General features: G+C 45.2%; 2 protein-coding genes across 11 annotated transcripts in view; both read left to right on the top strand.

Moving 5' to 3' along the window:
* The window catches only part of LOC118387911 (rab GTPase-activating protein 1), a 137,555-nt gene that overhangs the window by 102,748 nt on the left and 12,347 nt on the right, over positions 1-22,460 (top strand). For all 10 annotated transcript variants that reach the window (XM_052525957.1, XM_052525959.1, XM_052525958.1 and 7 more), the window contains 10 exons: positions 2,925-3,038; positions 4,039-4,113; positions 5,437-5,562; positions 5,994-6,137; positions 7,169-7,210; positions 7,478-7,606; positions 15,954-16,046; positions 16,656-16,766; positions 17,003-17,107; positions 17,842-17,925. In XM_052525957.1, the coding sequence (XP_052381917.1) occupies positions 2,925-3,038; positions 4,039-4,113; positions 5,437-5,562; positions 5,994-6,137; positions 7,169-7,210; positions 7,478-7,606; positions 15,954-16,046; positions 16,656-16,766; positions 17,003-17,107; positions 17,842-17,925 (1,023 nt within the window). The remainder of the gene's footprint in view (positions 1-2,924; positions 3,039-4,038; positions 4,114-5,436; positions 5,563-5,993; positions 6,138-7,168; positions 7,211-7,477; positions 7,607-15,953; positions 16,047-16,655; positions 16,767-17,002; positions 17,108-17,841; positions 17,926-22,460) is intronic.
* Positions 15,759-22,460, top strand: part of sh2d3ca (SH2 domain containing 3Ca) — a 304,863-nt gene continuing 298,161 nt past the window's right edge. The window contains exon 1 of the mRNA XM_052525971.1: positions 15,759-15,775. The gene's annotated coding sequence lies outside the window, so the exon portion shown is untranslated. The remainder of the gene's footprint in view (positions 15,776-22,460) is intronic.

A 22,460-nucleotide genomic window follows, 5' to 3' on the forward strand; every position in this document is an offset into this window, starting at 1 on the left:
ACACACACACACACACACACACACCGTCTCTCTCCATCACTAACAATGAGCATCACCAAACACTGTTTTTTTCCTCCCCCCACTCACGCAAAGGCTCTAGATGGACAGAGGCTAATTGGTGTTATGTCACTGGGCTTTTTAAAGTGTCTCAGAGCCCGAGATAACCCTCCCGAACATAAACATGGATCCTTATCAGTGATGGAGACCAATGGCTCACAGGCCTCAGTCCAGCGCAACATCCCTATATCCTTATGTAAGTGCACTCCTTTTGACCCCTTAGGGCTCTGGTCAAAAGTAGCGCCCTATATAGGGAATAGGGTGCCATTTGGGACACCGCCATTGATGTTAGCCACCCCCTACTACCCCTAAGGGTGTGGCGCAATGGCTGGAAGGAGAGGAGAAGTCCGTCCACCACTTAGGTCTTTGTTTATTCTTCTTTTCTTCCGTCCATTCTTCTCCCGCTTGCTTTCTTTTGGTTTCAGTCTTCCTCTTTGGAAGTAGGAACAGAAAGCTTGATGGAGATTAGGGTGGAAGGAGAGAGGGAGTTGGTCAGTTGGGTCCAGCTGTTGCAAAGTTGGTGTACATGAGTAATAAAGGCATAATTCGCTGATTTTATGAAGGGGGGATTGTGTATATATATAAAAAAATAGAGATATTTATCAGCAGCCCTACTTCCTAGGGCGATGTCTGTGATGACTAGCTAGACCAACAACAACTAAATGGCCTAAACCAAATGGTCTTCTGATGTGATTTCAGCATTGACATGGACTCAGAACATCAAGTGTCATTGTTTCTCTATGAAGAATTTAATTCAATAGAAAAAAAATAAAAACAGGGGAAAAAATGATCAAGAAAACAGAATTTGGGAAATTAGTGTCTTATTTGAAGGGTTAAATTTTTTTTTTTTTTTTTTTTTAAACAGTAACTCACGACATTTTTAGTCATTTAAAAGTAGCTCTCATGCTAGAAAAGTATACCACATTTCTTATACCGATGCTTTTCAATCCTGGAAGAGGAGTGAACGAGGGCGCACACTGCCACACTTCCGGACGATAACTAACAGTAGTCTGCTGGTGACCAGACACCCAGCCGTAATAAGGGTGCTGGTAACTGTTACTTGGTACTGTAGCTCGTGCTGAATCATTTCCTCTGTGCCGTGCTGAGGCCAGTCAGCCAGCCAGTGACTCTCACCGTTATTCTGTAAATACTGTCCGCCATACTAGTCCAGATATCTAGGTGCTGAATCTGCCCATAAGTCACTGGCTGACTGGCTCAGCTCAGTGACGTGACTGATACTGTGTAGCTGTGTGTGGATGCTAGTGACTGTGTGTGGAATATGTGCATTATTTAAATGCTGTTCTGTTCCAGATAAACAGAGCATCAATAATGGAACCCGGGGGTAATTAATATTTGAAAAGGGCGCTGCAGAGGTGTGTGTGTGTCTCTGTGTGTATGTCTGTGTCTGTCCGTTTGTGTGCGTGCGTGCGTCCATGCGTGGCGTGTACTCCTGTGCATACGTACGTGTGGGTACTGTAATTACAGTAATTCCATTCCGTGTGGCGCCACGTCAGAATAGGGATCCCCGGGGGAAACATGTCAATACCGCCTGGGTTCCACTCTGTCGTGATAAGACCGGTTGCCATTTGACGTGTGCTACATGTTACTGTATGGTGAGCACGATAACATGGAGGGCGGCTGGTCACCGGAGCTGAGCTGAGAGGATGGGATCCATTTACACCCCTGTCTGTGTCATTTCATCTCTTTTTTTCCCCCCACATCATAGTATTTCTTATCAAACATACTTTCAATAAAGTTATTTGCATTAACTTTCCCTCTGTAAATAGATTTGTCCGGGAGCAACACCGTTCTAAAAGTTATTTAGCTCTTTGTGCCACTGCGGCAGCCAAACCTGCCTGAAAAACAATGCACTGTCCTCGAGACAACGCGCCAGTCACTGGAGAGACCCCGAGAGACAGGCTGAGCGTGCCAGTCAATGGTACAGAATACATATTAGGTACTTTGTCATTCCTTCTCATGGTACCTCTTAACTGAACACGATAGGGGCGAGGAATCATCAAAAGCGGGCTGGGAGACCATTGGGCGAAACTCAGCTGCAAGGGGATCTTCCTGCAAGATAACCCCAAGCACACATCGAAAATCTACAAAGAAATGGTTCATTGACCACAAGTCTCCGGACTTGAACCCCATTTCAAAACCTGTGGTTTGAATTGAAGAGGGGAAGTCCGTAAGAGTAGACAAAGGATATCAAGGATCTGGAAAGATTCTGTGTGGAGGAATGGTCTTAGATCCCTCCTACGATCCCAATCTAATAAAACATTTGAGAAAAAGGCGCAGTGGCGTTATCTTGTCAAAGGGGTGGTGCTGGAGTATTGATTTAAAATAGGGGATCCTATTATCTTGATCCTTATCCCTTTTTTAAATTGAAATTTGTTAAGCAAAATCTCTTTCTCTGAGCAATTGTATCAGTATAAAATATATCGCATTTTTGTTTTGTTTTTTGTTTTGTTTTGCATAGTGTTATTTATTTTATAGTATTTTTTACTCATCTTTATCAAGGGATCCAGGCCCCTTTATTCCGGGCCCCACTGTATGCTGTGTTCAGTGGCCTTTCCTCTCCCCTCCCATCCTCAATCTCCTCTCCCAGAGAGACGAACTGAGAGGCTGCATTTACCATAGAACACTGTCCCCTGGTGGAGCCAGGGCAGAATAGTCTGTTGACTGGTCTGATATCTTCAGCTGGTTGGATTCCTTACTGGACTTTATGTACAGAGTCCGTGGTTAATTGGGGAAGATAGAACTCCAGGGGAACATCCAATCTAAATGTAACTTTATGGACTTCGCTGACTGTTTCCTTTCTCTGGTTCCCTCTTTTGCTCCCCTTTTCCCTTGTCTGACCCTCCCAGGAGTCTCCCCAGGACAGTGCCATCACCAGAGACATCAACAGGACTTTCCCAGCTCACGACTATTTCAAGGACACTGGAGGAGACGGCCAAGACTCACTCTACAAGATCTGCAAGGTGAGGAGAGGAGGGAGGAGTAGGAGAAGAAGAAAGATGAATTATCCCCAAGGGGGAAATGGCCTCGCTTCAGAATCGTACAAATTGCATTACAACACATTACTAGGAGGGGGACGGTCCCACAACTGCTCAAAGATTGGCTGGAATATGTAGCGAAGAAAAGCAAAAACGGGAGCCAAAAAAAGCTGTAGCTACCAGCCAATGAGCAGTAAGCACTCCGCCATCGACACAGTATTATTATTGACGGGAAAAGTTTGGTTTTTTGATTCAGATACTAATTACGGAAGTGTGTCAGCGGGGCTAACAATTTCAAAAGGATCAACTGAGGCCCGGGTTCCCAAAAATGATTCAACTGAGTCCATGTTTTGGTTGGAGTCTTCTCTCCTGGCCAGGGGGTCTCGATCCATCATTGAACGTTGACAAAGAAGCCGTGTTTCTGTATGGTTGACTGGGTCCACTCTCGATTCTCTGTGACTGCTAGAAAGTTGTGTGTGTGTGTGTGTGTGTGTGTGTGTGTGTGTGTGTGTGTGTGTGTGTGTGTGTGTGTGCGTCTGCTCTCCCTGTACGTTTGATCCATATCTGTTGTACCGCTGCGTTTCAGCATTGACTGTTTCAGCCGGACAGCTCATCATTATAACAGGGTTTACAAAGTAACTTAGAAGGCTACTGCTCAGACCTCCCTCTCCCTCTCTCTCTCTCTCTCTCTCTCTCTCTCGATCTCCATTCAGAGTTCAGGGAGTTTATTATGTCGTCCGATACGACCAATGGTAATTCTTCGGAGAGTTGTAAGTGGATCCAATGGCTCGCTGGGTTTGATTTCGGCGTCTTAATGCGTCACTGTCAATGTTGACAGTTCTGTACGGCGTGCGCTCTTTGGATGAAAGCAACTGATGAATTACCATGTTGTTATTCTTTTATTGTAATACAGAGAATGTACTTTACAATAGCACTAACAACCCCGTCTCTAACGTTGCGCGTTGTGCTCCTCTCTCCTCCCCAGGCCTACTCAGTGTATGATGAGGAGATTGGCTACTGCCAGGGGCAGTCTTTCCTGGCTGCGGTGTTGCTGCTGCACGTGAGTTACACATGGCAACAGCAGAGCTGGGAGCTGATCGAGACATGCGGTATCTCTCTCTCTCTCCCTCTCTCCCTCCTTCCCTCTCTCCTCACGGGCTCAGTTCTGTGATGGAGTGCTCTAGGCTAGAGGAGGTTCAGGGCAGATGTCTCATCCCTCCATCTCAGCCATCACAAGTGCCAGAGCGCTCTCTGATTTAAAACACTGACGCCTAGTGCATAGACGGTGAACTGCACGGTCCTGTTATTATTTCAGGGAGACATGAACTTTCAGGCTAAGTACCTAGATGGCCTATGGTGAACAAGTCAGACATCAAGAGATGCCTCTTCTTTTTAACCTAAACGAAAGGTTTTTGATGTATGAAGTCAGATCTGATGCATTGTTTAAGTACTGTTCCAATTAGATAGATGTGTAGGACAGTAAACATTGATGCAGATATGTCCCAGCCCAGTGTTTAATTTCAACATTATTTAACGAGGCAAGTCGGTTCAGAACAAATTCTTATTCACAATAACGGCCTACCAAAAGGCAAAAGGCCTCCTGCGGGGACGGGGGATAAAAATATATATATACAGGACAAAACAGACATCACAACAAAAGACACCACAACACTACATAAAGAGAGACCTCAGATGACAACATAGCATGGCAGCAACACATGACAACACAGCATGGTAGCAACACAACATGGCAGCAGCACAGGGTACACACATTTTTTGGGCACAGACGACAGCAGCAAGAAGGCATAGACGACAATGCATCACGCGAAGCAGCCACAACTGTCAGTAAGAGTGTCCATGATTGAGTCTTTGAATGAAGAGATGGACATAAAACTGTCCAGTTTGAGTGTTTGTTGCAGCTCGTTCCAGTCGCGAGCTGCAGCGAACTGAAAAGATGAGCGACCCAGGGATGTGTGCTCTTTGGGGACCTTTAACAGAATGTGACTGGCAGAAGGGGTTTTGTATGTGGAGGATGAGGGCTACAGTACGTACTGTAGGTATCTCAGAGTTGCAAAACTTTTTTTTAACTAGGCAAGTCAATTATGAACAAATTCTTATTTACAATGACGGCCGCCCTATGGGACTCCCAATCATGGCCGGTTGTGATACAGCCTGGAATCGAACCAGGGTCTGTAGTGTCACCTCTAGCACTGAGATGCAGTGCGTTAGACCGCTGCGCCACTCGGGAACCCAACATAGGGGGGAGTGAGGCCTAAGAGGGTTTTATAAATAAGCATCAACCAGTGGGTCCCGTACAGTGTGTGCTTGTGATTGCTGATGTACCTACTGTATTTACTCTCTCTCTCTCTGTACCCCTGTCTAGATGCCTGAGGAGCAGGCCTTTAGTGTCCTGGTCAAGATCATGTTTGACTATGGACTCAGGGAGCTCTTCAAGCAGAACTTTGAGGATCTACACTGCAAGTTCTTCCAGCTGGAGCGACTCATGCAGGTGAGATGACGTGCGTGCATGCTGAGTCCCGTGTAGGCTCAGTTGGTGGAGAATGGCGAGTTGTGGGTTCGATTCCCACGGGGGGACCAGTACGGGCTAAAGTAAAACATTTATCCACTCAATACTGTAAGTCGCTCTGGATAAGTGACTGAAATGTAACAAATGTGTGATACTCTCTGTGTTTCTCTACCTACTGTTACTGTAGTAATTGTTCTGCTCTCTCTCTCTCGCTCTCGCTCGCTGTCTCTCTCTCTGTCTGTCTCTCTCTCTGTCTGTCTCTCTCTCTCTCTCTCTCTCTCTCTGTCTCTGTCTCTGTCTCTGTCTCTCTCTCTGTCTCTCTCTGTCTCTCTCTGTCTCTCTCTCTGTATCAGGAGTACACTGCTGCTGTTGATGCTTACTTTCGGGTAACGGTTTCTTTCTGTCTCTAACAGGAGTACATCCCAGACTTGTATAACCACTTCCTGAACGTGGGTCTGGAGGCTCATATGTACGCCTCTCAGTGGTTCCTCACGCTCTTCACAGCCAAGTTCCCCCTCTACATGGTGTTCCACATCATAGACCTGCTTCTCTGTGAGGTATCTATCTATCTCCCTCTAGCCCGATACACTCTGCTCTCTCCCTAACCCTCGCCCCATTCCTAACCCTTGTTCCCCTCCCTAACCCTCGTTCCCCTCCCCCCTCCCTAACCCTCGTTCCCCTCCCCCTCCCTAACCCTCGTTCCCCTCCCTAACCCTCGTTCCCCTCCCCCCTCCCTAACCCTCGTTCCCCTCCCTAACCCTCGTTCCCCTCTCCCTAATCCTCGTTCCCCTCTCCGTAACCCTCACCCCTAACCCTCACTCTTCTTCATCACCCTCACTCCTCTCCCTCAACCCTAACCCCTCTTCTGAACCCCTAACCCTCACCTTTCTCCATCACCTCTCTCCCTAACCCTCTCCCCTCTTCCTAAACCTCCTTAACCCTCAACTCTCTCTCTAACCATAACATTCACCCTTCGTCCTTACCCATCTCCCTCACCCTTCTCCCTAAACCTCACCCCTCTTCCTTACCTATCTCCCTAACCCTCACCCTTCTCCCTAACCTTCACCCCTCTCCATAATCCTCACCCCTTTCCATAACCCTCACCGTTCTCCCTAAACCTCACCGCTCTCCCTAATCCTGACCCCTAACCTCACGCCTCCCTAACTCTCACCTCGCCCCTCAACCCTCTCCCTAACCCCCACCCTGACCCCTAACCCTCACATCTCTCCCTAACCCTCACCCCTAACCCTCACCGCCCTCCCTAACCCTCTCATCCCTCTCCCTAATCCTGACCTCTAATCCTCACCCTACATGTTCCACATAGACCTTGCCCCATCTGGACCTCTTCCTCCATTTACCCTTCTAATTCTGTGTTTCTACCCCCACTTCCTTTCTCTCTTTCTGGACTCAATCCCCCTTTTTCTGTCTTCCCCTAACCCTCTCCCACTATCTTTCTACTCTCAAATTCCTCTACATTCTGTCTCTCTACCAACCCTCTCCTCTGTTTCTTTCTAGTCTCCCACGTGCCTCTCCTCTCCCCGCTTACCTCTGCTCTGTTCAGTAACAGTCTTTATTCTGTCTCGCTCAGGGCATCAGTGTGATCTTCAATGTGGCTCTGGCTCTCCTGAAGGTGAGTTGCTGCCTCTGTGGAGACCTACACACGCGCACACAAACCGCCAGCCACGAGGCTGTGTTACCACAGGGGCGCATCGCAAGCTTAGACTTGGAGCCAAGGCTTCGATTTCATTCTACTCACATACACACACACGCCGTTCTTCTCACACCGTTCCTGCTGTGCTCTTGGCAGCAGTAATGTTACAGAGGGTTTTCCTGTGAGGGGGTTCTGGGCTGGAAAAGTCTCTCTCTGTCTCACCGTGTCCCTCCTCTCCTCTTCTAGACCTCGCGAGAGGACCTGCTGGCGACTGACTTTGAGGGGGCGCTCAAGTTCTTCCGAGTCCCGGTTCCCAAACGCTACCGCTCAGAGGAGAACGCTAAGAAACTTATGGAACTGGCCTGCAGCATGAAGGTACTGCATTATTCACTGCCTAAAATCCTGCGTATCCAGACTAACTGTCCGTGGACACTACTGCCGCCATTTTGATCCTACCCTGGCTATCTCCACCATGACGTTTTCTCCTTAGTTTGAATTTACTATGGTTAATTCAGTCACTTAATTGTCCCCCATGATGAAATGGGGGAAGGGGGGATTTTGACGAAACTTGGGTGAATGATGCGTCTTGCCATGGATATCCGCCATTTACCGAATCACTCTGGTTGGCCCAGATCATCACAGATCTGCCATTTCATAATCTCTTTTCATTGATTTTTTTCTTTCACTTTGAGGAGTAAATATTTAGCCTACAGCCCTAATATTTAGCAAATGAATGGCCTAATATCTAGCGAATATTTAGGTTCTTACTTTAGCTACACATCACTCGCCCTCTCTCTTCCAGCTGTTCCCGTGCGCAACGGGCAAGCTATAGGCTACGCAAGTTGGCCATTCCTCTTCTTGTGAAATACCAGGAAAAAGCTATAGGACATTTTTTTTTTTTACATCATGTTTTATTCTAGGCCTACTTGCCTATTTGGGGAAAGAAGCAGACTTGCTCTTGCTAATTGTTGAATGTTAAACAGGCCTACAGCATAGCAAATTAATGCCGGGGAAAGTTAAGGCGAGAAAGTGCATTGGTGTTATCGCTTTTGGCCGGTTATGATAACACTGTTACCAATGCATTGCAAATAGTTGCACAGGACATACAGAGATGAGCACAGTGAACAATAAGGAATTTAAAACCATTAGAAAAATGGAAATCACTTGCAAACCACTTGAGCAATGAGGCAATGACAGGCTAAACTGTGGTTGTTGTTGAATTGCTACATTTAAATACAAGTTACAATATTATTTTTCATTAAGCCTACATTGTACATTGAAGTATTGTTTGCAGTTGTCACTATGACAATGAACACACCCTGAAAGCACTGAATGGTCGGAACCAGTGCGTTAGAGACCTCATGAATGGTCTCGTGTTACCTACCACCTTATTCATTTATAGGATGCGTTGATCAGTTGATTGCCAGGTGTTGGACTGTAGAACGATAAATGTTCCTCTAGTGTAGAGGCTCACCAACGTTTCATAGTTACGTAGTGTCGTTTATCACTATAGTTGTTGGCTTGGTGGATGGCTGACACAACTAACGTGATCACAACAGAACTAGCCAATTAGTAGGTATAGCTCGACTTTTATAGTCTAAATGTACTCTTTCAAATCATTTACTCTGGCTAGTTTGCCACTGGCGCTCTGCGGAATTCGAATCCATCACTTCCGTTGTTTGGCTGTGCGCATAGCATCGACAATTAGGTGGGTAGGTTAGAAGGTTTTGATGGAGCTGCGTTTTTTCCCCCCCGTTTCTTACCACGCGACTACCGTAAATTTGAGCTACAGTGATGTGTGTACTGTTACATTATGCGTTTGATTACTTTGGCTGTCACCCCGATACAGACTACTATGGGGCTATACTTCCCACGCCGTTGCTGGTCAGTAGTGCTGAGCAAGCGGGAGCGAAAGGCAGTGTGTCCCGGTGTTGTTGCCATTCGTACTCTCCCCATTGAGTAGGCGGTTTGTATTAAGGTGACATCTATATGGTTATAAATATTTGTTTTATTGTGTAGGCTGGCTGCTATACTACTTGAAATAAAATCATGGGAGGGAGGGGGGAAATTAGCTACCGCCGGCTATATCTCAGTTGTCAGCGGGCACGTCGAAACAACAGCGGTGGACTGGTTGCCGGTGTGCCGAAAATCTCCCCCCTGACAGAATCCCCCATTCACATTTTTCATTGCTGCGACTTGTTTGCTTGTTTAGATTTCTGCTCTTCACTCCGTTGTCAGTCTAGTCTACATTTCACTGATGTTAGTAGCAGAAAGCATTTTTGTCTGCAGTTTTCGGTTTGACTATTTGTTTCAAGTGTATGTAGCGGTTCTAACTTGTATGACGCCCTGGGCGATTCCCACCTTCAGCGTCCGCACCCGGGGGCGGCAAGATGCTCCCCATTTCGCCCGTACCTAAATCCGCTACTGAATTTTGTATATAAATAAGTAATTAAGTATATAAATAAATCTCTTTGCCAAAATGTGTCATCTCTCCCATGTCTTATTCGACTAGCATTTTTGAAAGTGTAAGGATAATAATTCAGCCATAGTTGTTCTGAAATGTTTATTGCTTGCCAACGTTTGACTCCCTCCTCTATATTTAATATAGCACACATTAATTATTTGTTTCGGTTGCCTACGTGAAATTTGTTCTATATAAAGTATTTGACTCTGATGTGGGCCACAGAAACTATTTAACTCTCGTCACAAAATTAAAGGAAATTAGAAGGGGGGGTTCCGGCACAACACCGGTTTATCGATTCGTGTGCAGCACCAATCAGCCACGCAAACCATTCTTGAGTGGCAACAATTCTGCCCAATTAGCTGATTCGCTTTCCATAAACGTAGTCCTTTCGACACACCTAATTCTCCCGGTCGCCATATTGGCCTGCAGCTTCCTGATAGAGACTCGACATTCAGGGATGCCCGCTGGCCAGGCAACATCTGCCGAGCTCACCGGGCCAGTTAATCAAGCTTCCATATGGCCGCTTGACCCAGTACATTTTCCCCCAAAATATATACTTGTATTCATTTAATCGTTCACAATCATCCCGAAGTCTGACGCTTCCCACTTGTTATCAACCAGCTGTTTCCAAGCTGATGCAAGAATGTCAAAGCCTTCCCTCCATCTCGGAGTGAGCCCCTCATGTCCTGTGTCCTCGCGGAGGCGAGAAGCCCATCAATTCCTGCTTGTCAAGACATTAACATTATTTAGCCTATACAAGTCACTTGAATATTGTAATAATGCTTTTCAGTAGTCTAGGTCTATAGCCTATAATTGTTTTAAAAAATTGGACTAATTCCCGAAGCTGTTCATGAGCTAGGCCTATGTCGTTTATCAGCTGAATGTCAACTGTCGGGTGGCAAGAACTCACAACTCCTCACACAGCTGATTGCACTGCAACATTCCTAAATTAAATATCGGGAAAGTACTAACGTTTTGATGGCAATTATTGAAAAGAGCTGGATCCCAGAAATGTTTATTAATTGGAAATGTTTTACATTCATTTGAGTGTCATGAAAATGTTTTTAAAAAAGTGACCACAGAAAGCACGTCGGTCGGCATTATAAAGCATAAACGGTAGGAAATAGTCACTGTAAAATGCACACAATCACATTGTATTTATAAACGCTATACAAAATCACATGATTTTATTAGTGCAAGTGGTAGTTTGATGTTTGCTGTTGCCTTGTTTGGTCTTCAGTTTGTGTGTTGATAAGGGAGGCAGGCTACTGTAGTGGAATCACCTCAACCTTAAGAGAGTTCAGACGCAATTTGGTCTCCTTCACAAGCTAAAGAAAAGTTGTATGAAGTTAACAGGATGCAAATGTGGCTCTCTTTTCTACTAGCAAGTTAGTGATGACCTCTATTACATTTGGGCTTTATTGTAATGGAGCATTTGAGATACTCCAATAAAGATAGTTTTAAGCTGATGGATGGAAGGACCAGGAAGCCTTCAGTACTGCATGACTGTGATTCAGCACTATGTAAGGGATCAGCAACGAGGGGCTATGCGTTCTATGGAAAATAATGCACGCCGTGGAAGGTGTGCGCCGCTCTGCATGGCGTAGTAGCAGCACTAACCTTCCACGAAGTTGCATTTTTTCCCCCCATAGAGTGCCAAGTTGATTGTCCCCAACACAGTGCTGAATCACAGTCACGCAGTAAGGCTTCCTGGACGTTTCATCCATCCAGTTTTAGCCTTAGCCAGCACCATCTTCAGAGTAGCCTTAACCAGGGGGCGGCAGGGTAGCCTAGTGGTTAGAGAGTTGGACTAGTAACCAAAAGGTTGCAAGTTCAAATCCCTGAGCTGATAAATCAGTAGGGGCAGAATCTGTCGTTCTGCCCCTGAACAGGCAGTTAACCTACTGTTCCTAGGCCGTCATTGAAAATAAGAATTTGTTCTTAACTGACTTGGTAAAATAAAAAGTGCTACCGACGTTAACTGTGTATGATCGCTGGATGAATCTTATTAAGTCTAATACTGCGGGTAATGGAGTCGTCCATGCTGAGGGTTTTCAATTTGTCAGAGCTAATGGTGGGAGGCTTCGGCGTCTCAGACCCCGTAAGGGCCCTTACGGGGTCTGAGACGCCGAAGCCTCCCACCACCTTTCTCTTTCCTCACCATAAGGCGATCGTTTTTCTGTATATTATGAGTACAGCGAATGAGAAGGCATCATGTTAATGTTACTACTTAGCTTCGGCTGGTGGAGGATCCTATAGAACCATGTCCAGATAAAGAGTCCAGGGAGAAACATTTGAATTAAAAAAGTAGAGTTAGGGAAAACAATTAAATATAAAACAGTAATTAAAAAGTAAAAACCGTGAAGTTGGCAGGTAGCTACGTAACATTAGCAACAAACTGCACAGCATCACGTAAACAAGTCCACAAGTTGTGACACTATAGTATTAGGTCTCTCTCCCTCTTACAAAAGCCACAGCATATCACAGATCACGTCAAACATTGTAGCCAGAATAACAGCAACGTAGCTGCATTTGCGTTTGTTTAAGCTGTTTTCTAGTGACATTTATTTGAATACATCCATAACAATGAGCTAATGATGCACGATTTCACCTGGGGTAGAACATGTGCTCTCTCGTCAGGACACAGTTGTTCAGAAGAGCTAGCGAACACAGTCACTTCAAACTGAACTAGCTGCATTTCCTTTCGTTTGACCTGTTTTCTATTGATAGTTCTTTGTATATAGCCATAATAAAATGATGCTGATTCATGATTTCGCCTGGCTGAGTGAAGCTGCCTGCCTGCCTGTGTCTCATTCCGACATGTTCATTACTATGGGACAGCTGGAGATAAAATCGTAATATTGAAACAATGGAGACAGACATCTAGGTTTATAGAAATCTCTGCTGTTGGAAACTAAATATTAGTCTAAAAGAAATGTGAGATAATGTCTAGATGCTTTTTATAGTGGAGATCAAGTTTATAAATTGCCTGGCTGGGCTGATGAGACAGTAGATTGCACAGTCAGATGGGGCAGAGTAAATATCCATTTTAATGTCATAGATTTAGCTGGTGGTAATGTGGAATAGACACCAGCTGGGATGCGGTTTTAACCAATCGTCTGCTTTGGTAACCAGTTGATAATAGAACTAAGACACCACTGGGCTTTGTGGTATATGTCCAATATACAAGGGCTAAGGGCTGTGTCCAGACACTCCGCAGTGCATAGTGCATAAGAACAATATACCACACTTCCTCTGGCATTTTAAATAACCAGTCAGAGGCAGTGTTGAGCTGCAATAGAAACTGACAGCTACAGTACACCTTCATAACCTTATGGCCTGAGCTCTCTCCTGGCCTAAGAAAGTCAGAAGTGAAGTATTTACATCCTATATGGATATGTATCGAAATATTTGGAAACGGACTGTATCTAAAATCATCTGAAATAATTGTCAGAAGTATCTGCTAATCCAAAACGACATACCTGTTCTCTGTCCTGACCTAGAAGGTAAGTCTGGTCTATGCTTAAGAATATATTTTTTTAATCCCTTTACATATGTATTTTGTATCTAAAACCATTTTTCTCAAAAGGGGTTGGCTTATCCTAAACTGCATTACGTAACACCTACAGTACACTAGGTTGGAGATTACCTGCGTCCTTGTCCTCTGATTCAGACAGGCTTTAGAACAGGTCGACCTCTCTTGTCACATCTTTTATAAGGTAGGGCATGGGGTCAGGCTTAAGGTCATGCACTCTATGACCTCTGACCTTTTTTTGACAGGTCTGGTCACCCAGGGCTGGTCATCTGAAAGTTAGTCGTAGAGCAGGATTAGGATCTTAAGGGCTAAAGAACAGGCAAGGTTCTCCTGGTGAGAGACACAGCCACACCCACCCACCCTCCCTCACACCCTCTCTCAGGGTGTCACAAATTCTGTCAGAGTTCAGCCCAGAGCCTGGCGGCATCATCAGGGACCTCTCCTCTCCCCCTCTTACCAGCATTAACCACCCTGCTCTGCCCAACACTTTTCTCTGTACAAACCACTTTACAGAAGCCAGATATGACTGTGCTCCGATTCAATTCTTTAGGCTTGAGGGAGTTTTCATAGCTCAAGCTAAACCAGCTGTTTCCTTCCAGCGATCTGCTGTGGCTTTTAGTAAGAGGGAGAGGCCTATTTACTAAAGTGACCACACTCAGTATTTAGCACAGCCACTGTTTACAGGCAGTACACACCCACACACATACTTTGCATAGTGCATACATAGTGAAACACACACACACACAGCCTCAAACACGCACATACACAGTGGAGGAGAGAGGGCACACCGGGGTCATACTGCTTTCCCCCACTCGCTCACTGACTGCATAGGTTGACATTTTTGGCCTTTTTAAAGGGGCAATTAGCAGTTGTTACATCCATTTTTGGACTCCTAAAGGAATGATTCTTGAAGAATATAACCTGTAAATGCCTCATGAGCTTAGTTTAACTGACGTACCCCATCAGAACCCACAATATAAGATTGTTTTACTCCAATGTTTGTGAACAAAGCAAACATAAACAAACACTGTATAGCCTCAAAAACATAGTTAAAACTATAATTTTGGTCAGACCCTGCATTCATAGCTTTGTCTATGAATTTGCGAGTGATTGCTTATCTCCAGCCCAATCTTTTTTTACCAAAACAGTGGCGGGGTCTACACTGTTGTTTCAACTGCTGTTTGGCCCTTCGAGTTGATCATGTGTATGTGGGTACAGTATGCTAATTTCCGTCACGCTTTGTATAATGATAACATGCGCAAGGAAACTGACGGACACCCTCGTGTGCATGCAGTTATTTTATCTGCACAATTCTGTAAAAATAGCCTCATGGACATTTCTGGGGCTGCCGTGTCGAATCGAGTAAGTGACAATAGTCTCATCATGTCATAGGGTGTGTCAGTGACCCCGGTGAGTACAGTTCTGTTCCGTTGTTGTTCAGTCAGCAGAGATGCGCTGTGTTGTCAGTGACACGACCCAGTGTTCCTCTTCTGCTCGGATGGTTGCTCTGACAACAGCTGTCAGACTGGGACAGATTGGGGATCTGACTGGATGGGGGCACTTCCTGCCCTCAACACTCTTAACTTTCTCACACCGTGTCTGGTCTGGCTCAACCTCACTGTGCAACATATGCATGTACACTCACTCACTCACTCACTCACTCACTCACTCACTCACTCACTCACTCACTCACTCACTCTCACTTTAATATACGAAAGGCTAGCATTCAAACTCATGTAGGCTGTGCTGTTCTAGAACGTAACCAGTAGCTACTAAGCCCTCATAGCATAGCAGGTGTGTCAGTGGTGTAGTGAAGCCAGTGTATCCTGAATAGCTGAATCTGCAGTCATCACTGGGACCATTATGGACCTGCTCCTCCACAACAGACCCGGTTCTGTACTGTGGGTCGTAGCCGCATACAGTATTTATGCCCCCTACATGCTGATGACAACATGCTGAGTGTGCTTTGAGAAACTGCTGCTCTTTGTACAAGGGCAGCAGTGGAGAGAAGTGAAAGGCAGGGCTTTTTGAAAGAGCTGTTGATAATCACACAGACAGAAGCATGGTTGTTCATGGTTATTATTGAAGTGCTGTACATGCAGCATAACCAACGAGTAACTCGTTCTTGACAAATATGCAGGTTTGTTTTATCAGTAAATTCCTATTTAGTTATTATCGACAGAGAGTCATCTGTTCTCTCTTTGGTCCTTTTTTGACATGTATTTTTCCATATTATAGACAGGTCTTGTGTGTTTTAATCAAATCAACTATATGCACTGAGCTTGTCTGATGCTTTAAGCACACTGTTTGATGAAATAATTAAGACACACAAGTGACCAACGTGCCATTGGAACAAAGGACTGATGGTTGCTGATAATGGGCCTATGTAGATATTCTTTAAAAGATCTGCCGTTTCCAGCTACAATAGTAATTTACAACATGTACACTGTATTTCTGATGAATTTTATGTTATTTTAATGGACAAAAGAATGTGCTTTCCTTTCAAAAACAAGGACATTTAAAAGTGACCCCAAACTTTTGAACGGTAGTACTAGCCATAGTACTAGCCATCAGAGACACCCTATTGCCTGGAGCTGTAACCAGGCTATGGGGAGCCCCCACAGCACTCGCAATGCCCTCACCCTTACCTCCTTGTTGTGTACTGTAGACCTACTGTAGACGTGGTCCAGTAACAGTGCGTCTGTCTGTCCCTGTCTCTACAGATCAGTCAGAAGAAGCTGAAGAAGTACGAGAAGGAGTACCACGCCATGAGAGAGCAGCAGGAACAGCAGGAAGCTCCCATTGAGAGATACGAGGTACTATGCATGTTTTCCATTTGAGTCATTTAGCAGACGCTCGTACCCAGAGCGGGTTACAGTTGGTGCATTCATCTGAAGATCGCTGGGTGGGGGCAGCCACATATCACAGGGATAGAAAGTACATTTGTCCTCAAAGTAGCTATCGGTAGAGTCACACAGCATTGGCGTGAAGGAGTTGAGTTAGTCTCTTAAGTGGGCTGTGCACACAAACATCTACTTGTGCAAAGCCTCATTATCCATTACGTAGTTGTAATGCCAGGAATGTCTGGAGGGGAATTTGTGTACGGCAGCCAGGTCAATTTTTAATCTAGGCTTATTCTCAAAGGTTGTTATTTACAAGCATAGTTAAACATTATATATGTCACGAGTTGAGAGAAACAGGAAGAAGATCGGAGGATCTTCAATAGTGCAGCCCGGCAACAGGCTTCTCTCTCTCGCTATTCTCCATTCTTTCCACTCACTCACTCACTCACTCACTCACTCTTTCCTTTCTCCACTCTCTCTCTCTCTCGTCTCCTCTCCCAATCTTTCCACTTGTTCCTCTCACTCTCTCCTTCACCTACCCACTCCTACTTTCCTCTTCTGCCCTTTCCTTGTGTCCTGTAGAGGGAGAACCGTCGTCTCCAGGAGGCTAACATGCGTCTGGAGCAGGAGAATGATGACCTGGCCCATGAACTGGTCAGCAGCAAGATCGCCCTGCGCAAGGACCTGGACAACGTAAGGCTGACACATCATCCCAAAATTAAGTTTCTTAGACTTGTGCAAGTATGTAAACGTGGGCGTGCGTGTGTGCACTCGTACGTTTTCTGTTATCCAAAACCCATTTAGCTGTCAAATCCATTTTTAATTAAAAAAAAAATGTTTTTACCTCCGATAGGTTTGTTGTTGTCATTTGGTATTAGCTATTGTCAGTTGACCTTGTCACTGTATCCATGTGTGCAACTGTCCCTCAGGCTGAGGAGAAAGCAGACGCTCTGAACAAGGAGCTGTTGATGACCAAACAGAAGCTGGTGGATTCGGAGGACGAGAAGAGGCGGTTAGAGGAGGAGTCTGCGCAGGTCTGTCTGTCTGGCTGTCTCTGTTTGTCTCTTCGTCCGTTTGTCTGTTCATCTGGCTGGCTGTCTCTGTCTGAAAATAATATTGCTGTCTTGGAAGGACAATAGAAGTTCACTGACAATGGAAGTGAATGTGTTGGATTGATCGATAACTAATTATTTTGAAGTGAACTGCCATTGTCCTCCGGAGTATTGCTGAATATTTTTTCCATCATCAGATTACTTTTCTGTTCATGCACCTTGGTGGGAAAGCAGTATTCTCTCTCTCTTTTTGTCCGTCTCTTTAAGACAGGGGGATGGTGGGCTCCCCCATGTACTGTGGCCGTGGTCTGTGTTCCAAGGACATGACTTATCATCTAGCACAGGGCCTACTGTATTTCTCACTTACTTGTACAACTGTCTCAGGGGGCATCTGCCATTGCCACTGTCCTTCGCTGATGTCCTCTTGATGATTACATCTTTTCTACTCTGTGTGTGTGTGTGTGTGTGTGTGTGTGTGTGTGTGTGTGTGTGTGTGTGTGTGTGTGTGTGTGTGTGTGTGTGTGTGTGTGTGTGTGTGTGTGTGTGTGTGTGTGTGTGTGTGTTACTCCTTGAGTGTGTCACTACTATACGCACTTTACAGGCCCAAGGACAGTTGACTCCTGTCCTGACTGAGATGAAGTCCTTATGTTTTAGGTTAGAGGTGAAGTTATTCATAATGCATGTGATATCAAGTTGGTGTGCCTGTCTGTCTACAGCTGAAAGAGATGTGTAGACGGGAGCTGGACAAATCAGAGTCTGAGATAAAGAAGAACGGTTCCATCATAGGAGAGTACAAACAGGTACGGTTGACTATTGTATTGTCCCAAAGTGCTATGCAGAAACCCAGCCTGGTGTTACATGGCCATTAAGGCCAGATCGTTCTTCAAGATGTTCAAATGTTCATAGATGACCAGCAGGGTCAAATAATAATCACAGTGGTTGTAGAGGGTGCAACGGGTCAGCACCTCAGGAGTAAATGTCAGTGGGCTTTTCATAGCCGAGCATTCAGAGGTCGAGACAGCAGGTGCGGTAGAGAGGGAGAGTCGAAAACAGCAGGTCCGGTAGCTCGTCCGGTGAACATGTCAGGGTTCCATAGCTGCAGGCAGAGCAGTTGAAACTGGAGCAGCAGCATGATCAAGTGGACTGGGGACAGCCAGGAGTCATCTGGCCAGGTAGTCCTGAGGCATGATCTTCGGGCTCAGGTCCTCCGGGGGCGGGGGGAGTTAAATTCACACAGGACACCAGATAAGACAGGAGAATTACACCAGATATAACAGACTGACCCGGCACATAGACTATTGCACCATAGATACTGGAGGCTGAGACAGGAGTGGGTCAGGGGTCACTGTGGCCCCATTCGATACCCCCGGATAGGGCCAACCAGGCATGTTATAACGGCACCCACTTTGCCATAGCACAGCCCCCACACCACTAGAGAGATATCATCAGACCACAAAATTACTACCCCGAGACAAGGCTGAGTATAGCCCACGGAGATCTCCTCCACTGTACGAGCTCGAGGGGTCACGAAACCGGACAGGAAGATCACGTCTGTGACTCAACCCACTCAAGTGATGCACCCCTCCTAGGGACAGCATGGAAGCGCACTAGTAAGCCATTGACTCAGCACCCGTAATAGGGTCAGAGGCAGAGAATCCCAGTGGAGAGAGGGGAGCCGGCCAGGCAGAGACAGCAAGGGCGGTTTGTCAATCTTTCACTCCAGTGCCTTGCCGTTCACCTTTGCACCTCTGGGCAAGACTACACCCAAACATAGGACCTACTGAAGAGATGAGTCATCAGTAAAGACTTAACCTCTCTGGGATATGTGGGACTGTAGCGTCCCACCTCGCCAACAGCCAGTGAAATTGCATGGCACCAAATTCAAAACAACAGAAATCCCATAAATAAAATTCCTCAAACATACAAGTATTTTACACCATTTTAAAGATAAACTTCTTGTAAATCCAGCCACAGAGTCCAATTTCAAATAGGCTTTACGGCGAAAGCACACCAAACGATTATGTTAGGTCAGCACCAAGTCACAGAAAACCATACCGCCATTTTCCAGCCAAGGAGAGGACTCATTAAATTAATCACTAACCTTTGATGATCTTTATCAGATGGCACTCACAGGACTTCATGTTACACAATAAATGTGTGTTTTGTTCGATAAAGTTATCTTTTATGTCCAAAAATCTAATTTGAAATCGGTGCGTTATTATCAGAAATGCATTGTCTCAAACAAACATCTGGTGAAAGTGCAGAGAGCCACATCAAATTACAGAAATACTCATAATAAACATTGATAAAAGATACAAGTGTTAAGCATGGAAATATAGATAAACTTCTCCTTAATACAACCGCTGTGTCAGATTTCAAATTCCTCCTTTTTCGTTCAGCCCAGTAATCCAAATGCATAATGCGCGATCACTTGTTCAGACAAAATGTCCAAAAAGTTCTATTACAGTTCATAGAAACATGTCAAACGATGTATAGAATCAATCTTTAGGATGTTTTTATCATAAATCTTCAATAATGTTCCAACCGGAGAATTCCTTTGTCTTTAGAAATGCAATGGAACGCAGCTACCTCTCAGCTCTCAGCTATCATTCAAACAGTTTTAGAAACTACAGAGTGTTTTCTATCCAAATATACTAATTATATGCATATCCTAGCTTTTGGGCCTGAGTAGCAGGCAGTTTACTCTGGGAACCTTATTATCCTAGCTACTCAATACTGACCCCCAGTCCCAAAGAAGTTAAAGACCGAGTCTGTGTCTCTCACATGGAAAGGCAGACCATTCCATAAAAATGGAGATAGGAGAAAGCTCTACCTCCAGCTGTTTGCTTAGGAATTCCAGAGACAATAAGGAGGCCTGCGTCTTGAGAATGTTGCATATGTGTAGATATGTACAGCATGACCAAATCGGAGAGATGGGTAGGAGCAAGCCCATGTAATGCTTTGTAGGTTAGCAGTAAAAACCTAGCCCTAGCCTTAACAGGAAGCCAGTGGAGAGAGGCTAGCACATATGATACATTTCTTTGGTTCTCGTCAAGATTCTAGCAGCCGTGTTTAGCACTAACTGAAGTTTATTTAATGCTTTGTCCAGGTAGCCAGAGAGTACAGCATTGCAGTGGTCTAATCTAGAAGTGACAAAATCATGGATTATCTTTTCTGCGTAATTTTTGGACAAAATGTTTCAGATTTTTGCAATGATACGAAGATGGGAAAAAGCTGTCCTTGAAATATTATTGATATTTTTGTCAATAGAGAGATCAGGGTCCAGAGTAACGCCGGGATCTTTCACAGTTTTATTTGAGACGACTGTACAACCATCAAGATTAATTGTCAGATGAATTTGTTTCTTCGGACCTAGAACTAGCATCTCTGTTTTGTCCAAGTTTAAAAGTAAAACATTTGCCGCCATCCATTTCCTTATGTCTGAAACACAGGCTTCCAGGGTAGGCAATTTTGGGGCTTCAACATGTTTCATCGAAGTGTGTCGTCCGCATAGCAGTGAAAGTTGGCATTGTGTTTCTGAAAGACATCACCGTGAGGTAGAATATATTGTGAAAACAATAGTGGTCCTAAAACAGAACCTTGAGGAACGCCGAAACGTACAATTGATTTGTCAGAGGACAAACCATCCACAGAGACAAACTGATATCTTACTGACAGACAAGATCTAAACCAGGCTAGAACTTGTCCATGTAGACCACATATGTCAGAGTCAAGGCCCGCGGGCCACATCCGGCCCGCGAGAAGGTTTTTTACGGCCCCTGGGATGATCTTGATTTATTATTAGAACCGGCCCGCAGACCGCAGCAAGCCGGCAGCCCGCAGATCTTTTACACGCACCAATACTACATTTCCCACAATGCAACGGTGACGCACCGAGCAGTAGGCTGCTTCATTTCAATATTTATTGGCACAGCAGTTGTCAGCATCACAGTAAAATTAACTTTCAGATACCCATCAAAAATGGCAAAACGGAAGGTGGACACTGAGAACCGGGGTTTCAAACAAGGTGGGAGTCGGAGTATTTGTTCACGGAGGTAGCTGGAAAACCTGTGTGTCTTCTGTGTGGAGAAAGTGTGGCGGTACTGAAAGAGTATAATCTGAGACGACATTATGAAACGAAACACGCGGACAAAAACAAGAATATGGACATGGAACAAAGGCTACAAAAGGCAGAGGAATTAAACGAGGCCTCAAATCTCGACAGGCTCTGTTCAAAAAAGCCAAATCACAAGGCCAGGCTGCTGTCAAGGCCAGTTTTATTTTGGCAGAAGAGATCGCTAAATCAGCCCGGCCATTTACGGAGGGGGATTTCATCAAAAACTGCATGATTAAAGTTTGTGACGAAGTTTGCCCAGAAAAAAGGCAACTCTTTTTAAATGTGAGTCTGAGCAGAAACACCATTGCCGAGAGAGTAGACCAGTTGTCCATCAATCTAAAAGAGCAGCTTGTGAAAAAGGGAAAAGATTTCATTGCATATTCCTTGGCTGTGGATGAGAGCACCGACATTTCTGACATTGCCCAGTTGTCAATTTTCATCCGCGGAGTGGACTCCAGCCTAAGCGTGACAGAGGAGTTTTTGGCTTTACGTCCTATGCATGGCACAACTACGGGGCATGATTTGTATGAAGAGGTGTCAAGATGTGTAAATGAGATGGAGCTGCCTTGGGAAAAACTTGTGGGTTTGACAACCGACGGAGCACCTGCGATGTGTGGACACAGGAGCGGACTGGTGGCGAAGATACGGGAAAAGATGCAAGAGGAAAACGCGACAGGTGAGCTGACAGCTTATCATTGTATCATACACCAGGAAGCGTTGTGCGGTAAAGCCTTGAAAATGGAGCATGTAATGAGCATCATCACGCGCACAGTTAACTTTATCAGAGCCAAAGGTTTGAATCACCGCCAGTTCAAGGCATTTCTGACGGAGTTAGAAACGGATCATGGTGATTTGCCTTATCACACAGAGGTGCGATGGCTAAGCCAGGGAAAGGTGCTTCAAAGATGTTTCGAGCTTCGTGAGGAGATTTGTCTGTTCTTGGACAGCAAAGGGAAAGACAACACAACTCCGAGACGAAATGTTTCTGTGTGAAATGGCTTTTCTGTGTGACATTACGAGTCATCTGAATGCAATGAACTTGCAGCTGCAGGGTCGGGATCGTGTCATCTCTGATATGTACAGTACAGTGAAGGCATTTAAAACCAAACTGACTCTGTGGGAGACGCAGATGCGGAAAGAAAATTTGAGCCACTTTCCCAGCTGCCAGACCATGAAAGAGAAGCTCTCTACCAGTGCGTTCCCGAGCGCACAGTTGGC

This window comes from Oncorhynchus keta, chromosome 9 (assembly GCF_023373465.1).
Source record: "Oncorhynchus keta strain PuntledgeMale-10-30-2019 chromosome 9, Oket_V2, whole genome shotgun sequence".
In the NCBI taxonomy this organism is placed as follows: Eukaryota; Metazoa; Chordata; class Actinopteri; order Salmoniformes; family Salmonidae; genus Oncorhynchus; species Oncorhynchus keta.